Source organism: Phycodurus eques, chromosome 16 (assembly GCF_024500275.1).
Source record: "Phycodurus eques isolate BA_2022a chromosome 16, UOR_Pequ_1.1, whole genome shotgun sequence".
Classification (NCBI taxonomy): domain Eukaryota; kingdom Metazoa; phylum Chordata; class Actinopteri; order Syngnathiformes; family Syngnathidae; genus Phycodurus; species Phycodurus eques.
In genome coordinates, this window is record NC_084540.1 from 10,472,425 (window position 1) to 10,490,574 (window position 18,150).

An 18,150-nucleotide genomic window follows, 5' to 3' on the forward strand; every position below is an offset into this window, starting at 1 on the left:
GCTGTTGATCAGCATCGCCCAGCAACCAAACTAGCGCCACACATGGGGCGGCGTGTCACTTACATTAACTAACGATGACATAGATCAAATATTAACAGAATTATTCCATATTGAACACACCAGTGTGCAATCAAGAGGACTGCACTTGTTGTATCCGACGCTTATAGACACACTCCCAAGCTGCCATGCAGCATGTTTGAAACGAAAATGTTGCTCACAGCACGTGCATGAAAATTAATTAATTATTCTGGCATGATATGTTGACATTCTGCTGTCGATCGGTGTAATATGGTCAGGACACATTACGGTTGTTGAGCAGTTGGCGATGGACCAGGTGTCCGTCAGCGTGCAGAGTCATCTGCCGGGCTGCCAGCAGCAGCCATCGGAGGCTCAGCGCACGCAAGCGAATCAAAACATGCAATATGATGTTTCAACTTCTGATGGCGCTAGACTTACTAGAGCCTCTGGAGTGCACAAGAGGAAACCCGCTTAAGTCTTGGGCAGAATATGTGCAAGGTCAGTTATGAGAGGGAACGCCCTCATTTTAGGGTTACTCCACCCAGAGTGTGCACATGGCTAGGAGACACGCAAGTGATAGACTTAAGTGGACGGCAGAATGGGCACACAGGGACAAGTGCAGAGTTACGCGCCTTTTCTGACTTAAACCATACGGGACAATATAGCCCTGAGTGAGTTGGCTCGTATTGTAAGGTAGTCTGTTGGGTAAACATGTTGTATGAAGGGTGAGCTGTGTATTTATTGGACTGACCATCATTTTTAGCTGACTGTTTTTAAATTTAATAATACGATTATTTGTCACTATTCCTCAAAGTCATTCTGATTCTGCGCAGTTTTTGGAGGATGAAGGAATGCATTGTCCAAGTGTCGTTGGCATTATAATGTATTGTAATGTACAACCCCAATTCCAATGAAGTTGGGACGTTGTGTTAAACATAAATAAACACAGAATACAATGAATTGCAAATCATGTTCAACCTATATTTAATTGAATACAACACAAAGACAAGATATTTAATGTTCAAACTGATTAATTGCTTTTAACAAATAATCATTAACTTAGAATTTTATGGCTGCAACACGTTCCAAAAAAGCTGGGACAGGGTCATGTTTACCACTGTGTTACATCACCTTTTCTTTTAACAACATTCAATAAATGTTTGGGAACTGAGGACACTAATTGTTGAAGCTTTGTAGGTGGAATTATTTCCCATTCTTGCTTGATGTACAGCTTCAGCTGTTCAACAATCCGGGGTCTCCGTTGTCGTATTTTACGCTTCATAATGTGCCACACATTTTCAATGTGAGACAGGTCTGGACTGCAGGCAGGCCAGTCTAGTACCTGTACTCTTTTACTACGAAGCCACGCTGTTGTAACACGTGCAGAATGTGGTTTGGCATTGTCTTGCTGAAATAAGCAGGGGTGTCCATGAAAAAGACAATGGCAGCATATGTTTACCCATGCCATTGGCACTAACACAGCCCCATACCATCACAGATGCTGGCTTTTGAACCTTGTGTCCATAACAGTCCAGATGGTTCTTTTCCTCTTTGGTTGGGAGGACACAACGTCCACAATTTCCAAAAACAATTTGAAATGTGGACTCGTCGGACCACAGAACATTTTGCCACTTTGCATCAGTCCATCATAGATGAGCTCGGGCCCAGAGAAGCCGGCGGCATTTCTGGGTGTTGTTGATAACTGGGTTTTGCTTTGCATAGCAGAGTTCCAAGTTGCACTTACGGATGTAGCGCCGAACTGTATTTACTGACATTGGTTTTCTGAAGTGTTCCTGAGCCCATGTGGTGATATCCTTTACACATTGATGTCGGTTTTTGATGCAGTGCCACCTGAGAGATTGAAGGTCACGGGCATTCAATGTTGATTTTCGGCCTTGCCGCTTACATGCAGTGATTTCTCCAGATTCTCTGAACCTTTTGATGATATTATGGGCCGTAGATTATGAAATCCCTAAATTCCTCGCAATTGTATGTTGAGGAACATTGTCCTTAAACTGTTGGACTATTTTTTTCATGCACTTGTTCACAAAGAGGTGAACCTCGCCCCATCTTTGCTTGTGAATGACTGAGCAATTCAGGGAAGCTACTTATATACCCAATCATGGCACCCACCTGATCCTAATTAGCCTGTTCACCTGTGGGATGTTCCAAACAGGTGTTTGATGAGCATTCCTCAACTTTCTCAGTCTTTCTTGCCACCTGTCCCAGCTTTTTTGGAACGTGTTGCAGCTATGTTAATGATTATTTGCTAAAAACAAAAACATTTATCAGTTTGAACATTAAATATCTTGTCTTTGTAGTGTATTCAATTAAATATAGGTTGAACATGATTTTCAAATCATTGTATTGTTTGTATTTATGTTTAACACATTGTCCCAACTTCATTGGAATTAGGGTTGTATATGTATTATAATAATTATGTGTCTGTCATACTTGTTTATACCTAAAGAGGGTGGAGGCAGCACTGGCAGCTTGTGTAGCCACTCGCAGGCAGGGAGAGGAAAGTCCACAAATCACAGCCTGTGAAACTGCTACAAATGCTGGAGGACTGGGGAATAAATGCACATTTGTGGGATGCCTGAAAATACACACACACGCACGCGCACAAACACTTTTAATGAAATATAACTACCGTAATTTCACGTGTATAATGTGAACCCATGTATAATACGCACCTCCAAAGTTGACCTCAAATTTCTGGAAAACCCTTCTCCCTATTTATAATGCATTTTTACAATGCATGATTTTGCTTCTACCCATATGATCAAAACAAGAAATATCTGTATTTTGTTCGTATTTTTGCAAATAATTATTTTAAAGTTAACCACTTTATTTGAACACATAATACTTTCCTTAATTTACTTGCTCTTATTTCCAAATTCACAGCCCGACTTTTATTTAGTAAATTAGAAAACACACAGTTGTGCTCATATGTTTGATTACCCAGGCAGAATTTATATGATGGGTGCAATTCTTAAAAGAAAACATGGAGGACAAGGCGAAACACATTTAATTTAATTTTAATGTGATTCAAATTAAACGGTCAAGCATTTCAGAAAAGCATTATCATTAAACAAAATATAAGCATAAAGAAATTAATGATGGGTGTTCAGTCATCAGTCATATTGGAAAAAAATAAAAATAAAAAACATTTCACAAATCTTGCCAGGGTATGTAAACTTATGAGCACAACCGTACATACAGTGAGTACGGAAAGTTTTCAGACCCCTTAAATATTTCACTCTTTGTTATATTGCAGCCATTTGTTAAAATCATTAAAGTAAAATTTTTCCTCATTAATGTACACACAGCACCCCATATCGACAGAAAAAAAACTTAATTGTTGACATTTTTGCTGATTTATTTAAAAAAAGAAAAATTGAAATATCACACAGCCATAAGTATTCAGACCCTTTGCTGTGACACTCATATTTAACTCGGGTGCTGTCCATTTCTTCTGATCATCCTTGATCAGAAGAAATGAAGAAATCTACACCGTCATTGGAGTCCAACTGTGTTTGATTTGACTCATTAGACTTGATTAGGAAAGCCGTACCCCTGTCTATATAAGACCTTACAGCTCACAGTGCATGTCAGAGCAAATGAGAATCATGATGTCAAAGGAACTGCCTGAAGAGCTCAGAGACATAATTGTGGCAAGGCACAGATCTGGCCAAGGTTACAAAAACAATTCTGCTGCACTTAAGGTTCCTAAGAGCACAGTGGCCTCCATAATCCTTAAATGGAAGACGTTTGGGACGATCAGAACCCTTCCTAGAGCTGGCCGTCCGGCCAAACTGAGCAATCGAGGGAGAAGAGCCTTGGTGAGAGAGGTAAATAAGAACCCAAAGATCACTGTGGCTGAGCTCCAGAAATGCAGTCGAGAGATGGGAGAAAGTTCTAGAAAGTCAACCATCACTGCAGCCCTCCACCAGTCGGGGCTTTATGGCAGATTGGCCCGACGGAAGCCTCTCCTCAGTGAAAGACACATGAAAGCCCGCATGGAGTTTGCTAATAAAAACACCCAAAGAACTCCAAGATGGTGAGAAATAATATTGTCTGGTCTGATGAGACCAAGATAGAAATTGTTGGCCTTAATTCTAAGTGGCATGTGTGGAGAAAACCAGGCACTGCTCAACACCTGTCTCATATAGTCCCAACAGTGAAGCATGGTGGTGGCAGCATCATGCTGTGGGTGTGTTTTTCAGCTGCAGGGACAGGGAGACTGGTTGCAATCGAAGAAAAGAAGAATGCGACCAAGTACAGGGATATCCTGGACAAAAACCTTCTCCAGAGTGCTCAGAACCTCAGAGTCGGCCGAAGTTTCACCTTCAAAAAAGAAAATGACCCTCAGCACACAGCTAAAATACTGAAGGAGTGGCTTCAGAACAACTCCGTGACTGTTTTTGAATGGCCCAGGCAGAGCCCTGACTTAAACCCAAATGACCATCTCTGGAGAGACCTGAAAATGGCTGCCCACCAACGTTTACCATCCAACCTGACAGAACAGGAGAGGATCTGCAAGGAGGAATGGCAGAGGATCCCCAAATCCAGGTGTGAAAAACGTTCCCAAAAAGACTCATGGCTGTATTAGCTCGAAAGGGTGCTTCTACTAAATACTGAGCAAAGGGTCTGAATACTTATGGCTGTGTGATATCAGTTTTTCTTTTTTAATAAATCTACATAAAAATTTCAAGAATTCCGTTTTATTTCTATCAAAAGGGGGTGCTGTGTGTACATTAATGTGGAAAAAATGAACTTAAATGATTTTCGCAAATGGCTATAACATAACAAAGAGTGAAAAATTTAAGGGGGTCTGAATACTTTCCGTACCCATTGTACATGCAGTCATACGTACCCCTGTCATATTGGAATGAAAGAATAGGCTACACTTTTTTTATAACCACTAGGTGGCAGTGGCATTTTGGAATGAAGGTTTAGAGCTTTTTCATAACCACTAGATGGCGGCATACATTTATAAAATGTGAAAGTTTTTTCCATTTGCCCCTATACCTATGTATAATGCAGTCTATTGACTTTTGACAATTTGGGGGGGAAAAAATGCGCATTTTACACGCGAAATTACGGTAGATGTAACTCAGGACTGACTTTATTGTAATACATACGTACGTGGTCAATTAGAATAATCAATGAATGAAACTTGCATACAGTATGTTTTTAATACTGTACTGCCTTTTGACCAATGGCCATATATATAAATCCCATGCAATTATTTGCTGATTATTGTAATGAATCTCACTTCATAACCTACACAAGACACTGAGATGGAAAACATAATAAAGAAATAGTACTACTATTGACATTCCAAACATTGACTTTTGTCACTGCTACATTGTGCAGCAACAAAACTATTGTCTAACTGATGCCACAATATAGTCTGCTTTTTCAACCAAGCACGTGCATGCATGCACACACATAGAGGCACACAAACTGTTACAACTCATCCTTGCCAAGAGCTAACCTGACCTTACCTTAAACTATATTTAACACTACTACTTACTTTGGTCTTAAAACTGTGATGAGTCTTTCCCCTTAATGTGACTGCAGGCTTATTACATTTACTGTACTTTTGCTTGTTCAGCACTTTAAGAGTACTAAGAGCTGTTTTTTACTGTGCCACACAATGTAAAGGACAACTTTCCCTGTAATTTGTGACCGAGGAAACATCCAATTAAAATCATGTCAACCATTTTAAATGTCACACAATGTTGTACTGGCTGCTGATATACAACCACTCGTGAGCTATAAGACAGTTCATTGAAATCTTATTAAACTTCCCAGTGCTCAACATACAAGATACATTAGTACACAATTCTCCATTAGACATGTAGTAGTGCTGTCATTTTAAAACTGTTTTTTTGTTACTAAGCAGTCCCACCTTTCAAGTATCTCAGTAAGGAGCAAAAGCCCTTGCTTCAGGACATCCACATTGTTCAGCTGCAGTGCCTGCTTCAGACTGCGCACCAGGGATTCAATACCTAACACACACACACACACACACAATGGCATGCACAGATGCTGCATCACAAAGTAACTGAGGTACACACAGAACAACCAGAAAGGCGTGCAACTCTCGTCTAAACATACAGTATTTGTATGGTATCGCTGAGTGCCAGGAAACAACCTGTACTAATATATAACACACAGCGATTACCAGAATTAAAATAAAATAAAAACAATATGAATACATCACACTCACCAAGCATATAAAAAAACAATGGCGGCATAATTACTTTGTAATTTACTTACAATGTACAAGACTAAAGTACTAAAGACTGAATTAAATACAGATTAATTAAATCAATAGTCAAACATTCATTCATCAGATTTGTGAAAGATCCCTTCCCCCAATGCTTAACCTTTTTTTTTTTTTTTTTTTTTAAGCTTACCAAGACATTTTGGTCAATTCCATGCTTCCGACTTTGCAGAAACAGTAAGTGGAAGGGCCTCTCCTGTTCTAGCATTATTGTGCCCAAATGTCGGGAGCATAAAGGGAAGCAAAGTTGGATGATTCAGTGTGGAACAACTTGAGTGGCTGGCACTGGGCCAACAGTGAGTGGTAAATTTAGCCAGGCCCTTTAATTCAACATAACAGTCTCTTTTGAAAATTCCCAATTTCTTATGCCAAAACAATTTTTTCCCCATTTGTAGTCCTTGTATGGACTTGATCACAGGTATCCTTTCCTTTCTTTCATATAGTAGGTGTGTTTAGAAGTTTCCCAAATTTGTTTTAGTTTATATACCACCAGCTCACTGCAAACACAAACCAAGCAAAACTGACACAAAGCTCCCTCACCATAAACTGAATGACACAGGGAGAAGAATAGTGGGTCTTCAATCAGTAACACCAAACAGCTGTAGACAGACCACAGTAGCACTTCACTACTTGTACAAGCCAGCCGGTCAAACAGAAACTCTTTAAGAAGGGAGAGCGAGAGAGATTCAGATAAAAGGATGACTCTGAGCAACAAAACAAATACCAATCTTGGCAACAGAGAATTATTGTGTACGAATGTATTTGCATGTTACCTGGTACGTCAGCTTTGATGAAAGGAGCACTGTACCGAATGGGAGAATGAACAAGAATAGATGCAATACACTTCGCACTGGTCACCTGCAATGTAACATCACCACTCAGCAGCAACTGGAAATATAGATTTGCTTTTGTTAGAAATTAACAATCACTGTGTGAAGACAGTTCTGAAAAGGTTTGCATGGTTTACACAGCATTTACTATTTGTCAGGGCTGCTGTTTCAGCCCCCTGAGTCCAGCCTGTGTGTGTGTGTCATGAGTGCTTTGCAGGGTTGGCGTGTTGGAGTCTAGCAGCTGCACCTTGTCATCTTAATTACACCTAACTACTCTCTAGACGCTGTGGGACTCCAATTCGTCGCCAGACTATCAATGCTCTACGTCGAGTTCGTAGCCTAGCCACCTTGCCTATCTTTTTGCTTCCTGAAGACCTAGTGAGTTACCTCTACCTAATTCTTGTTCTTTTTCCCCAGTCTGCCATCTGCCCTTGCTCCCTGCAAACCAGTGCTCACCTCTTGCGGCCCACCGACAACACGGACTCCTACCCTGTCAGACCGGTCTTAGTTGGAACCCTGCCAATCCCGGATTTAGTTCTCGGAGTTCCTTTGTTCACTTCCAAGCTGCAATAAACCGTTATTCACAAACTCCCTGTCCTCTTTGCATCTGGGTCCAACTTGCAACCTGAATCCTGACACTATTATTGTTAGCTTTGTGTTGACAGCCTGATATGAGATGAAGCGGTAGCAATTACTTTCTTTCTATCATTTTTTTGTATGCTGTTAATCTTGCAAGCTCGTTATTGTGCCAAAGACTGTTAGATACTAGCACCACGGGTCTCAAAACTTGCTCTATGGTGTTGACTGAGCCAGATCATGGGTAACTAACAATGTTTATGAAGCAATGGTGTGAGTCACAACACTTTGGGGACTACAGATAAAAGAAAAATTGCATTAAACTAACTGACATATTTACATGATTTCCCCCCACCCCCTTTATAGTGTTATCTGTTTAATCTGGACATGTTCATGTGTGTTGTCCCGTCGGAATAAAGTAATAAAGGAAATTTAATAAATGTCATAAGGTTAGGGTTTGGGCAGAAACACAAAAGGAGGGAGCCTCACATGGAATTTCCTCTGCCTGGCATTTATTTTGTCCACCCTGGTTTGTTAATTTAAATCTAAGACCATTTTGTTTGTGTGTTTGGCTTTTCAGTCAATTTGATAAGAAGGCATGCTCACATTTGTTTTGACCGTTGCTTGCATCTAGATTATATATATTTATTGTATGAATGTACAAAACTGTCTGCAAAGGTCTCATGAGCTGTTCTGCCATGTGACTCAACATGAGATAGGCTAACCCAACAGCATCTACACATCAATTTCCCAGACATGAAGCAAAAATATTTATCCAGAGCAGAAACCCCTGATTACCTTTGCAAAAACACATTAATCCAGGATTAGACCTAGGCTTAGACTTTCTCAGTATCCAAATGTAAGTTCTGGTCATGCAGGCAGGATGTTTGGACAGAGACCTTTTTCAGGATGAGAGGGAGATGGCAGTGGTCAGGAGTCTGTTGCTCTTGGTTTTGACTGAGGTTCTGACTGCTGGAAATGTGGATGTTCTGATTCTGGCTGCACATGAACTGTTCGCCAACATTGCTCATCAGAACTGACACTGCCTCTCCCCACTGCACTAGAAGCCATAGTAGAGCTATGAGATGGAAGATATCATGTCAAAACAGAGAATGGTGACTATGAAACATTATACAGGGCATTGATACATTCATAGTTGTACCAAAAGACCTAAAAACTAGTGTGCGGCTGTGCATCAGCATGTTACCACAAAAACTTTGTTATGAGGACTATAAATTGCTTAATAAATGCAAAGTGCTGTGACATTGCATGAATAAAACATCCATCCATCCATTTTCTGAGCTGCTTCTCCTCATTAGGGTCAGCGGGCGTGCTGGAGCCTATCCCAGCTGTCATCAGGCAGGAGGTGGGGTACACCCTGAACTGGTTGCCAGCCAATCGCAGGGCACATAGAAACAAACAACCATTCGCACTCACAGTCATGCCTACGGGCAATTTAGAGTCTCCAATTAATGCATATTTTTGGGATGTGGGAGGAAACCGGAGTGCCCGGAGAAAACCCACTCAGGCACGGGGAGAACATGCAAACTGCACACAGGTGGGGCCGGGGATTGAACCCGGGTCCTCAGAACTGTGAGGCTGACGCTCTCTTGTGCCGCCACAAAGCTTACAGCACCTGGTATTCCAGGCGGTCTCCCATCCAAGTACTAAGCAGGCCCGCCCCTGCTTAGCTTCCGAGATCGGACGAGATTGGGCGTTCTCAGGGTAGTATGGCCGTAAGCCATGAATAAAACAATGTATTTTTAATATACACTGTAGTATTGAAATCTTCAAAAAGATAGAGAACATTAAATGTTAATAAGATAAATCCCAGTCTCTTGGAGGATTAAAAACTGCCAACTGAAGGAGGATATACAGTAACTCACTCAAAAGTGCTGAGGATGTATGATAAAAAGTAGATACATACAGGCTAATCTAACTCCAAATAAATGTCATGGTTTAATATTAAATGTACATTTTCACAAAGATCCTGAACACTCATGAATCGTGGGAAAATATGTAATACAATAGGGACGTAATTACAAAACAACCAAACCATCCTGTAACCAAGTAAGTAATGAAATGGAGTTTTGCCATGTGAAGAGAATAATTTCTTCTGGAAATGTCTCAAACACTCATAATACATTCAATGAAAATAAATGATCATCCTTTTCTAAATCCTGAATGATGCCATTGTCAGACTGGCCGTGAAGGTAGACTTATTGCATCATATTTAACGTTCCTTTAATATTTATTGCATCATATTTAATGTCTGTTTAATATAACAACCTTGAAAATAAACCAAGTAAAAACAAATGAGCCACAAGGCATAACCGTAATACTAATAATCATCGTAATAATTAATTATTTCCTTTCAACATTCTAGGTATTATAGACTGTTATACTGTGGTTAGCGTATTCTAAAAAGTTCCAAAGTACTTGATTGATACTTTCTAGGACTAGTTCAGTCAGTCATTGTTGTTATAAATGTTAAATTGCATAGGTAACTTACAACTAGTTGCACTCCCCTCCAAAAGTATTAGAACAGTGATACATTACTTAATCTTTATTATATAAACTGTGAAGTAGAAGTAGCATATTTAGTTTGATTCCTCCCAATTTTCATGTGAGCAAAAGTATTGAACATATGATTCACGGGCATGTTTTTGTTTTTAAGAATGTTCTATTACATTGATTATTCAACGAATAAATAGCGCTGAAAATGTTTGTTTCGAATTTGGGTTTTGCCTGTGATTTAACTATTTAGAGGTGTGACAAACATGAAAACCAAATTGATGTATTTGGCTGAAAAATCAAGCAATTGTTGAGGGGACAGAAAATGGAAAATCAATCATAGCCATTGTGCATTTGGAATGTCCTGGAGAAGAAAGAAACCACTAAGATTAGGAAGGCCAGGCTACAATTTGGGCAAAAGTACTTAAACTAGCCTGAAACATTCTGGGGAAAATGTTTTGGACTGATAATAAAAATAACAATCTTGAGTAATGGAAAGGCTAAAACTTCAAGAATAAATGGATCTGCTAGGATCCCGAACATACTGTACAAGCTCATCTGTGAAATAGTTGGAGGTAATGTCATGGCTTTGGGTTGCATTACTCCTTCAAGAAAAGACTAGAGATGTTTTATTGATCCAATTCATTATAGCAGCAGCAAAATGAACTGAGAAGGCTACAGAAACATTTTGTCTAACAATCCAGTACAATATATGTGCAACCTATTTAGATAGAAGGATGAATGGATGGATGCTATCTTATATGTTATGTATTAGATGGAGATGTAAATACTTGGAAATAAAAGCTTAAATCTTGATCTCTTATATCAGCTTCATCTTTTGATGTCAACCCCAAATGTTTTCAGTCCACAGACACTAAGAATACAGAAATTGGCCACATTGTTAGAATACCTTTAGAGGGGAGTGTGTATTTGATAAAGGGCAAAATTGCGTCTGATTTAGAGCAAGCGTGACTAAGATTTTCTATTTGGCACTATTTCAGATTCAAAATATTTTTGATCAGTCAACTGGTGAAGATAATTTTGCATTTTGCATTTTCTTATCTTGAGGTCAAGACATGTACTAGCTTAGTGAACCATTGTGCTGGTATTAATGATGGTCTTCTCAAACACTTGATGGCTGTGATGGCTGCAGACTTCAGTACACTGATTTCTTATACGTACATCAAATAAATGTTATACTGTATATCGACAAACCAAAACATAATAATAATAATAATAACGTCTCACTAACATCTTATGATGTGTTTCTCACCAATGCAATTGTTGATGAGCTGTGGGGAACTGGCATTGGAAAATGTCTGTAGCAACACGACACAGACTCTGTTCCGAATGGTGACTGGCAAGGATTGGGCCGCTGAGCCCCCAGAGGCCCCCAACAACTTGAGCCACACATAGACAACTGATGCCTTCACCCCTTCATCCGGATACAGCAAAACCGAGCACAGGCGATCAAGCAAGGGCACTGGAGGACAAAGGTGGGAGTAAACATGTTAGGCTCGATATGATATAGAGTAATAAGATACATGCATGGCTATCCAAGGAAGCAGTGTTGGTGTAAATACAGTAATCTGTCATGCAAATTGGTACAAACACAAAATTGAAAAAAGAGGCTTTTACTGTGTTGTTTGTGTGTGTGTCTGTGTTTGGGAGGGAGGGGGGGGGGGGGGGGTTGTATACTTTATGTGTAGAATAGAAAGCCCTCGGTAGCAAAGTGCTGCTGTTAAGTTCCAGTTTAACAAGCCTTCTAGCTGTGACCGAAAAATGAAAAAACACCAAATGTCACCATTAAGACAAGTGCAGCGGTTCTGTTACAGGGAAGAGTGGAAAAAAATGAGGCAATTCAAAATACATCGGAGGAGGAGGGAGGTTTTGTCAATGAGTATAATAATGCTCATGACTCTTAGCTGTGTATTGACTGAGTGTGTCACTCTGGTTTGTAAAGGGATTGTCTAAAAGAGAAAGATGCAAAAGGATAGCCATAAGCTGAATAAGACAGATATGGGTGAGGTAGAGACAAGTGTACAGATCACATGGATGGAGGAATAGCGCGACACAGGCAGAAACAACACAGAAAAAAAGAATGAGGTTTACGTTCAGGCACAAGAAACATTTTTGCTCGAAAACATTAACATCAACACCATAACTTAGAGGCTTTCTTGCTAAGAGAGCAATTTAACAATTATCCATATCCCTGATTTATAGAATGTACAGTGCATCACTAACAGGCTGATAAAAGCCTGAACTCAAGATTAGAGTTCAAGTAAGCAAGGTAGTTAGAGGTAGAATCCAGCACATAAAAACTGTTTTTTTGTACATCCGTAAAAGTCACGTAATAACACATAAATCATTGCAATAGGCTGTAGAGTGAGCGGCTGGAAGAAGGAAATATAGGAAGATAAACAGTGTTTGGTAGTGATGCAGCTGCTAACACGTTGAGAGACTGGAAGTGTTGACTAAGTAGGCGAGTCAAGCTTAAGCCAGACTGCTCTGTGAAGCAGATCAAGAGCCAAGTAAGTCTTCCAGATATGTTTGATTAAACCAAAGAATATGAGGCAGCCAAGATGAGTCTCAGGCATAGCAAGAAAGGGAGGAGGAGGGCGGAGGAGAAGGAGGCTGATAAGACACAAGAGACAGACAGAGTTTGGAAATGCAAGGAACATAAAGAGTATTGTAATTACGGTGACGTTGGGCTCAAATACAGAGAGGTAAAGGACGGACGCAACATACTGTAAGGTCTGCTGTTTAACAACAGATACTGTATTTCAATGCAGTGTTTAAAAAAAAATCCAAAACTTTTAACCAAGATGGTTAAGCTTTTGGAATGACCTTCCCAATACTGTCTAATTTGTGTGAACTGTGTTTCCAATTGAGGTGCATTGTGCAATCATTTTGCCCCAAATGGCTTATTTGGACGACAGAATGATATTCTTATTAAGGAAAACCATACGCAAAAAGATCAATTTCAAATAAACATAGAAAGGATCGTAGAAAGTACGGTCTCAGAATGTCAGTCATGAAGGAGGATTTACGTCATTCACCCAAATGTTAAAACTTCTGTTAATCTTCAGGGCAAGGAGGGGTTTAGCTTCATTCCTCAGTTCGTAAGCAATGTGCTACGATGCAATCAGTACAAAATAAAAATTTGGGGCTGTTAAACATGGCGCAAGATGTGAACTAGAACCGTTATATGGAAAGGCAGACAGCACAAGTGATAGTGTGACGTACTATACTCTGTGTTCATGTTGACAGTGCAGGGCTGTTGTCGTTAGTCATAACAGCCCCATGGAGACGTGTCGAGTGACGGGCCACAGACAGATATACAGTATACTGTCAATAGGGGTAGCCCGCATTTTGCATCAGGCGCTTCACTACTACTTGCATCCAAGAGGAGCTTGTAAAACACATGAAAATGCTCATGAAGGTGAACAAATTGTACAGAAAGAAAATCTTTCATTTTTATTTTTTATGATGCCTCTGAGAAGTGTGTTTGGATTCATTCAATACCTGTGGGATCTCATGAAGAAATACTGGATTGACTTTCTGTGGAAAGACTACTGGTTGAATTGAACACTGTGTTTTCGTGTGATAGAGCAGACATCGGTTTGGCTATGCAGATAGAATTTTGAGTGTGACACAGCAAGTTTATTCCAGAGCAACTGGAGTGTAATTGAAATGGTCAGTTTGAGAGACTGAATTGATTGAGGTCAGAGAAAAAGGTACAGTATGAGAAATACAATTTTGAGAAGCAGAGACGTAGGCACATATTGTGAAGTCTGTCTAAAAAGTGGATGCAGTCTGATGCAGTCAATAAGTCATAAACAAGCAGGGCAAAGCTGGGGATCACACTAAAATGATATTTCATGCAGAGAGGTACAGTATATTATTTCAAATACCTGTACATAACTTAAAGTTTTAGTTGAAGTTTCTTTGAGCAGGAACAAAAATAATGTAATTCAAGAAAAATATATTTTAATAAACTATTAGGGATTACAGTGATTTTAAATGTTATTCTCCATTTCTAAATTGCTAGGAAATACTGGTACAGCTATGTACCCTGTTCATTTATCCATCCATCTATCCATTTTCTGAGCCGCTTCTCCTCACTAGTGTCGCGGGCGTGCTGGAACCTTTCCCAGCTATCATCGGGTAGGAGGCGGGGTAAACCCTGACCTGGCTGCCAGCCAATCGCAGGGTACATATAAACAAGAAACCACTCACAATTCACAACAATGAGCAATTTAGAGTCCACAATTAAGCTACCATGCATGTTTTTGGGATGTGGGAGGAAACCGGAGTGCCCGGAGAAAACCCACGCAGGCACGGGGAAAACATTCAAACTCCACACAGGCGGGGCCGGGGATTTAACCCCGGTCCTCAGAACTGTGAGGCAGATGTTCTAACCAGTCATCGACCATGCCGCCAGAGTGTCAATTATTCACAGATTTTCACGATTTGCATTTTGGGCCTATCCATATCCCCCGTTTGCCTTCTTTGTGGCAATCTGATTCTTCCTTGACAATACTATAAGGCAAGGCAAATTTATATATATAGCGCATTTCATACACAGGGTATATCATTGTGCTTTACATGATTAAAAGCATTTAAAAACAAAGTACAGAAAAAAAAATAAAAGACATCTTACTATAAACACTAAAAGAACGTACAGTGCAAGAAAGACTACAAAAAGATGAAAATGCTCTAAAATGTTCAATAATAAGCATGAGAAAAAAAAGAATCGTATTTAACACGGACTTAAAAGGATTCAGACTTGGGGCTGACTTCTTTTCTGTTGGGATTTGTGTGCAGCATGACAGCTAAATGCTGCTTCATCCTGTCGGATTTGGACTCTGTGCTCCACTATCTGACTTTAGTCTGTAGATCTCAGAGCCCTACTGAGTTTAACATTTCTTTAATATATTCAGGACTTACACCATTTTGTGATTTATGGACCAGTAGCAGAACTTCTATAGCTGACTGGGAGCCAGTGTAGAGACTTTAGAATTGGAGTAATATGCTCTGATCTTTTTGTTCTGGTCAGAATCCGAGCTGCAGGATTCTGAATGAGCTGCAGCTGTTTTGAGGGAGTCTAGTCAGAAAACCACTATAATAATCAAGTGTACTGGAGATAAAAGCATGGATGAGCTTCTCCTGGTCTGCTTGGAACATGCAAGCCTTCACTCCGGATATGTTCTTTACATGATCCCTGGTGTAAGCCAGCGTTGATGCAGGACTCGTCATTCTTCCCATACTTGGTCCTTACTACTGTTCTTGCCCCATGTTTTTTTGCTTTGAGCAATCTTATCAGCTTCTTTGAACACGTTTTCTTTATAGCACAGACTTTGCAATAGTTTTGAAAAAGTCAGATGGTATTGAGTGAAGATAGCTAGCTGATGATAGCTGCTGAACCGTTTTCTCTAGTTTTTTGGTCAATCGTATCAAAATCTGGCATGGTCATACAGTAGTTATTCCTGGGTGGTTTGAGGTTTTGCATCATTTTATCATTTTGCTGACTTGTGCTGATATTTTACCTGATGGACTTTTAATTTTTTTCCCCCACTAAAATAGCAAGCAAATCCATTGCATTTATCTGCTGTAAGGAGTTCTGGAGCTATACGATTTGGAGGTTAGTGAGCCTGTGAAGCACAGCAAACAGAGTGTGAGTATTGCTGAGATGTTTATTAATGATTCTAGAAAGATTTTACTGTCATACAGTATACTGTATGTGGAGCCTTAAGAGCCTTTCCAGTGTTGCAGTTTTTCCGTTGTAGCGCGTTGGTAGTGCGATGCTCAATTGCTTGGTGTGTGGGTATAAGTCGCCAAGTATAATTTTTTCGCAATGGTCCACTTCGGTCACATTCGGACACGTTGCTTGGTGTGCACCAGGCCTAAAGAGGTGTTGATGCAGATTAATAAGGGTAATAATTAGGGTGAAAACCTTTTTTTACAATCTGAAGGAACCTTAAACATCTTTAATCAAATTGTGTGAATGTTCATACATACTGTAAATGGAGGTCAGTGGAGAGATGCATGGAACAGCAAACAACACAATTAAATTTTTACAATAATGTTGAGGATTAGAGATTACTATCCAATGTTAGCAAACTAGGGCCTCACCATATTGAGTCACCAGGCTAAGGGCCACACTTGGAAGTGTTTCCACCAAACTCCCTAAGAAGTTGAACGTTGGCAAGAAATCCTTCACGTTGAGCTGGTCAATTACCTAGATAAGTATTAAACAACATAAAACCGCAATACAGGGCCAACAAGATGTGATACAAAGATAGGCATCAACATATTTCTAGAGGTAGACAGACAAGTCAAATCAATACCAAAACTTTTAATAACTTACTATTTATCAGTGTGGCAGAAAAGGATTAAGCATCATTTACAAGGAACATGGATTCTGCACACTTCTAGTCATGCACATTACTTATGAAGTGAATTGTGTTCTGGCTATCTGTCATCGACTTTACTATTTTCCACCTGCAGCGTCAACTGCTGCTGTTTTTACCACTATTGCCTCCCCCAAAGGTTACACAACAGCAGTAAAGGGGAGACAAGGAGTTATGTATACTAAACAACTGTGGGAGGATGTGTTGTCGGTTGCAAAACTGTTGTTACATGTTTTAGGGTACTGAGCATGTGTACACAATGATATTACATTCTCTATAAATCCGAAAGAGCCTTTCTTACCTGTTTGTTAATTTGATCCAAAACATAGTGTAATGGCAGCTCACTCTGGAGCTCCAAAAGTAACAGAACTAGAACTGAACAAGACATAGAGACACATTAAGCATAGTACAACAAGTAATCATACAGTACGTAGTGAGTGTGAAAGTAATGTATTGTGGAGACCCGCATACTCGCAGTTTGGCACCTGTGGATTCAGCTATATGTGGATTTTTTTCCCTTTTTAAAATTATTTTATTTTTTATTGGGGGGCAACCAACCCCGAACACGCTTCGTGACAGTTTATTCCTGCTTATTCAATTATTTTGGGTGTTAAAAAAACAAACAAACAAAAAAATGGAAAAAAATTGTTTTCAATACAATTATCACGCAGGTTTTCGTTATTCGCGGTCTGGCCTGGTCCCTATCCCCAAAAAGTGGGTTCCACAGTAGTGTTGCACCAAGTACCGAAACCAGTACAATACCGAGGTATTTGGACAAAAACAAACAGCACGGTACCAGTTTTTTTGTTTTAGTACCAGTACTTAAAAAAAAGGAAGAAATAAAGAAAAACGTGACAGTGCTCAATTGGGTGTCTGAAAGGCTCGTACCCAAGAAGCCGACAGTCAGCCAATGACTGGCTATGTTCTGACAAGTTGTGTGCGCACAACTGTGTGGGAGCTGGCAATTATTTTCAAAGTTCCAACTAGCTCGTGCCTCCTGCGAACATATGAGCAACTCGGGGAAGTCTAGAAAAATACAAATCCACCCAAATGCAAAAGGAAAACCACTTGTAATCCAAAAGGTCCACTTTTTGACAGTCGTGGGTCCGTACGCAATGAAAAACAGCTCTGGTCGGCCACTGAGTGGGTGCACATTTATTGTTTAGAATGTGAGAAATAAAATGCAGTCAAATACAAGAATACTGCACGCTAAAAGCTTGAAATATACAGTATTAAGCATGAGTAAGGTACGTATGAATATATAAATAGAAATCATGAATTATAGTCCATCCATCCATCCATTTTCTTTACCGCTTATCCTCACTAGGGTCGTGGGCTGCTGGGACCTATCCCAGCTATCTACGGGCGGGAGGTGGGGTACACTCTGAACCGATCGCCAGCCAGTCGCAGGGCACATAGAAACAAACAACCATTCGCACTCACATTCACCCCTACGGGAAATTTTGATTCTCCAATTAACCAGAATTATTGTCATGGGAGA

General features: G+C 40.0%; 1 protein-coding gene and 1 pseudogene across 1 annotated transcript in view; both read right to left on the minus strand.

The window, feature by feature from the left end:
* The window catches only part of LOC133415102 (meiosis inhibitor protein 1), a 60,249-nt gene that overhangs the window by 39,406 nt on the left and 2,693 nt on the right, over positions 1-18,150 (minus strand). The window contains exons 4-11 of the mRNA XM_061700929.1: positions 16,951-17,024; positions 16,372-16,477; positions 11,510-11,719; positions 8,622-8,800; positions 7,090-7,204; positions 6,857-6,976; positions 5,939-6,038; positions 2,483-2,617 (exon numbers count right to left, since the gene is read on the minus strand). Of these exons, the coding sequence (XP_061556913.1) occupies positions 2,483-2,617; positions 5,939-6,038; positions 6,857-6,976; positions 7,090-7,204; positions 8,622-8,800; positions 11,510-11,719; positions 16,372-16,477; positions 16,951-17,024 (1,039 nt within the window). The remainder of the gene's footprint in view (positions 1-2,482; positions 2,618-5,938; positions 6,039-6,856; positions 6,977-7,089; positions 7,205-8,621; positions 8,801-11,509; positions 11,720-16,371; positions 16,478-16,950; positions 17,025-18,150) is intronic.
* Positions 9,347-9,464, minus strand: LOC133415518 (5S ribosomal RNA; annotated as a pseudogene).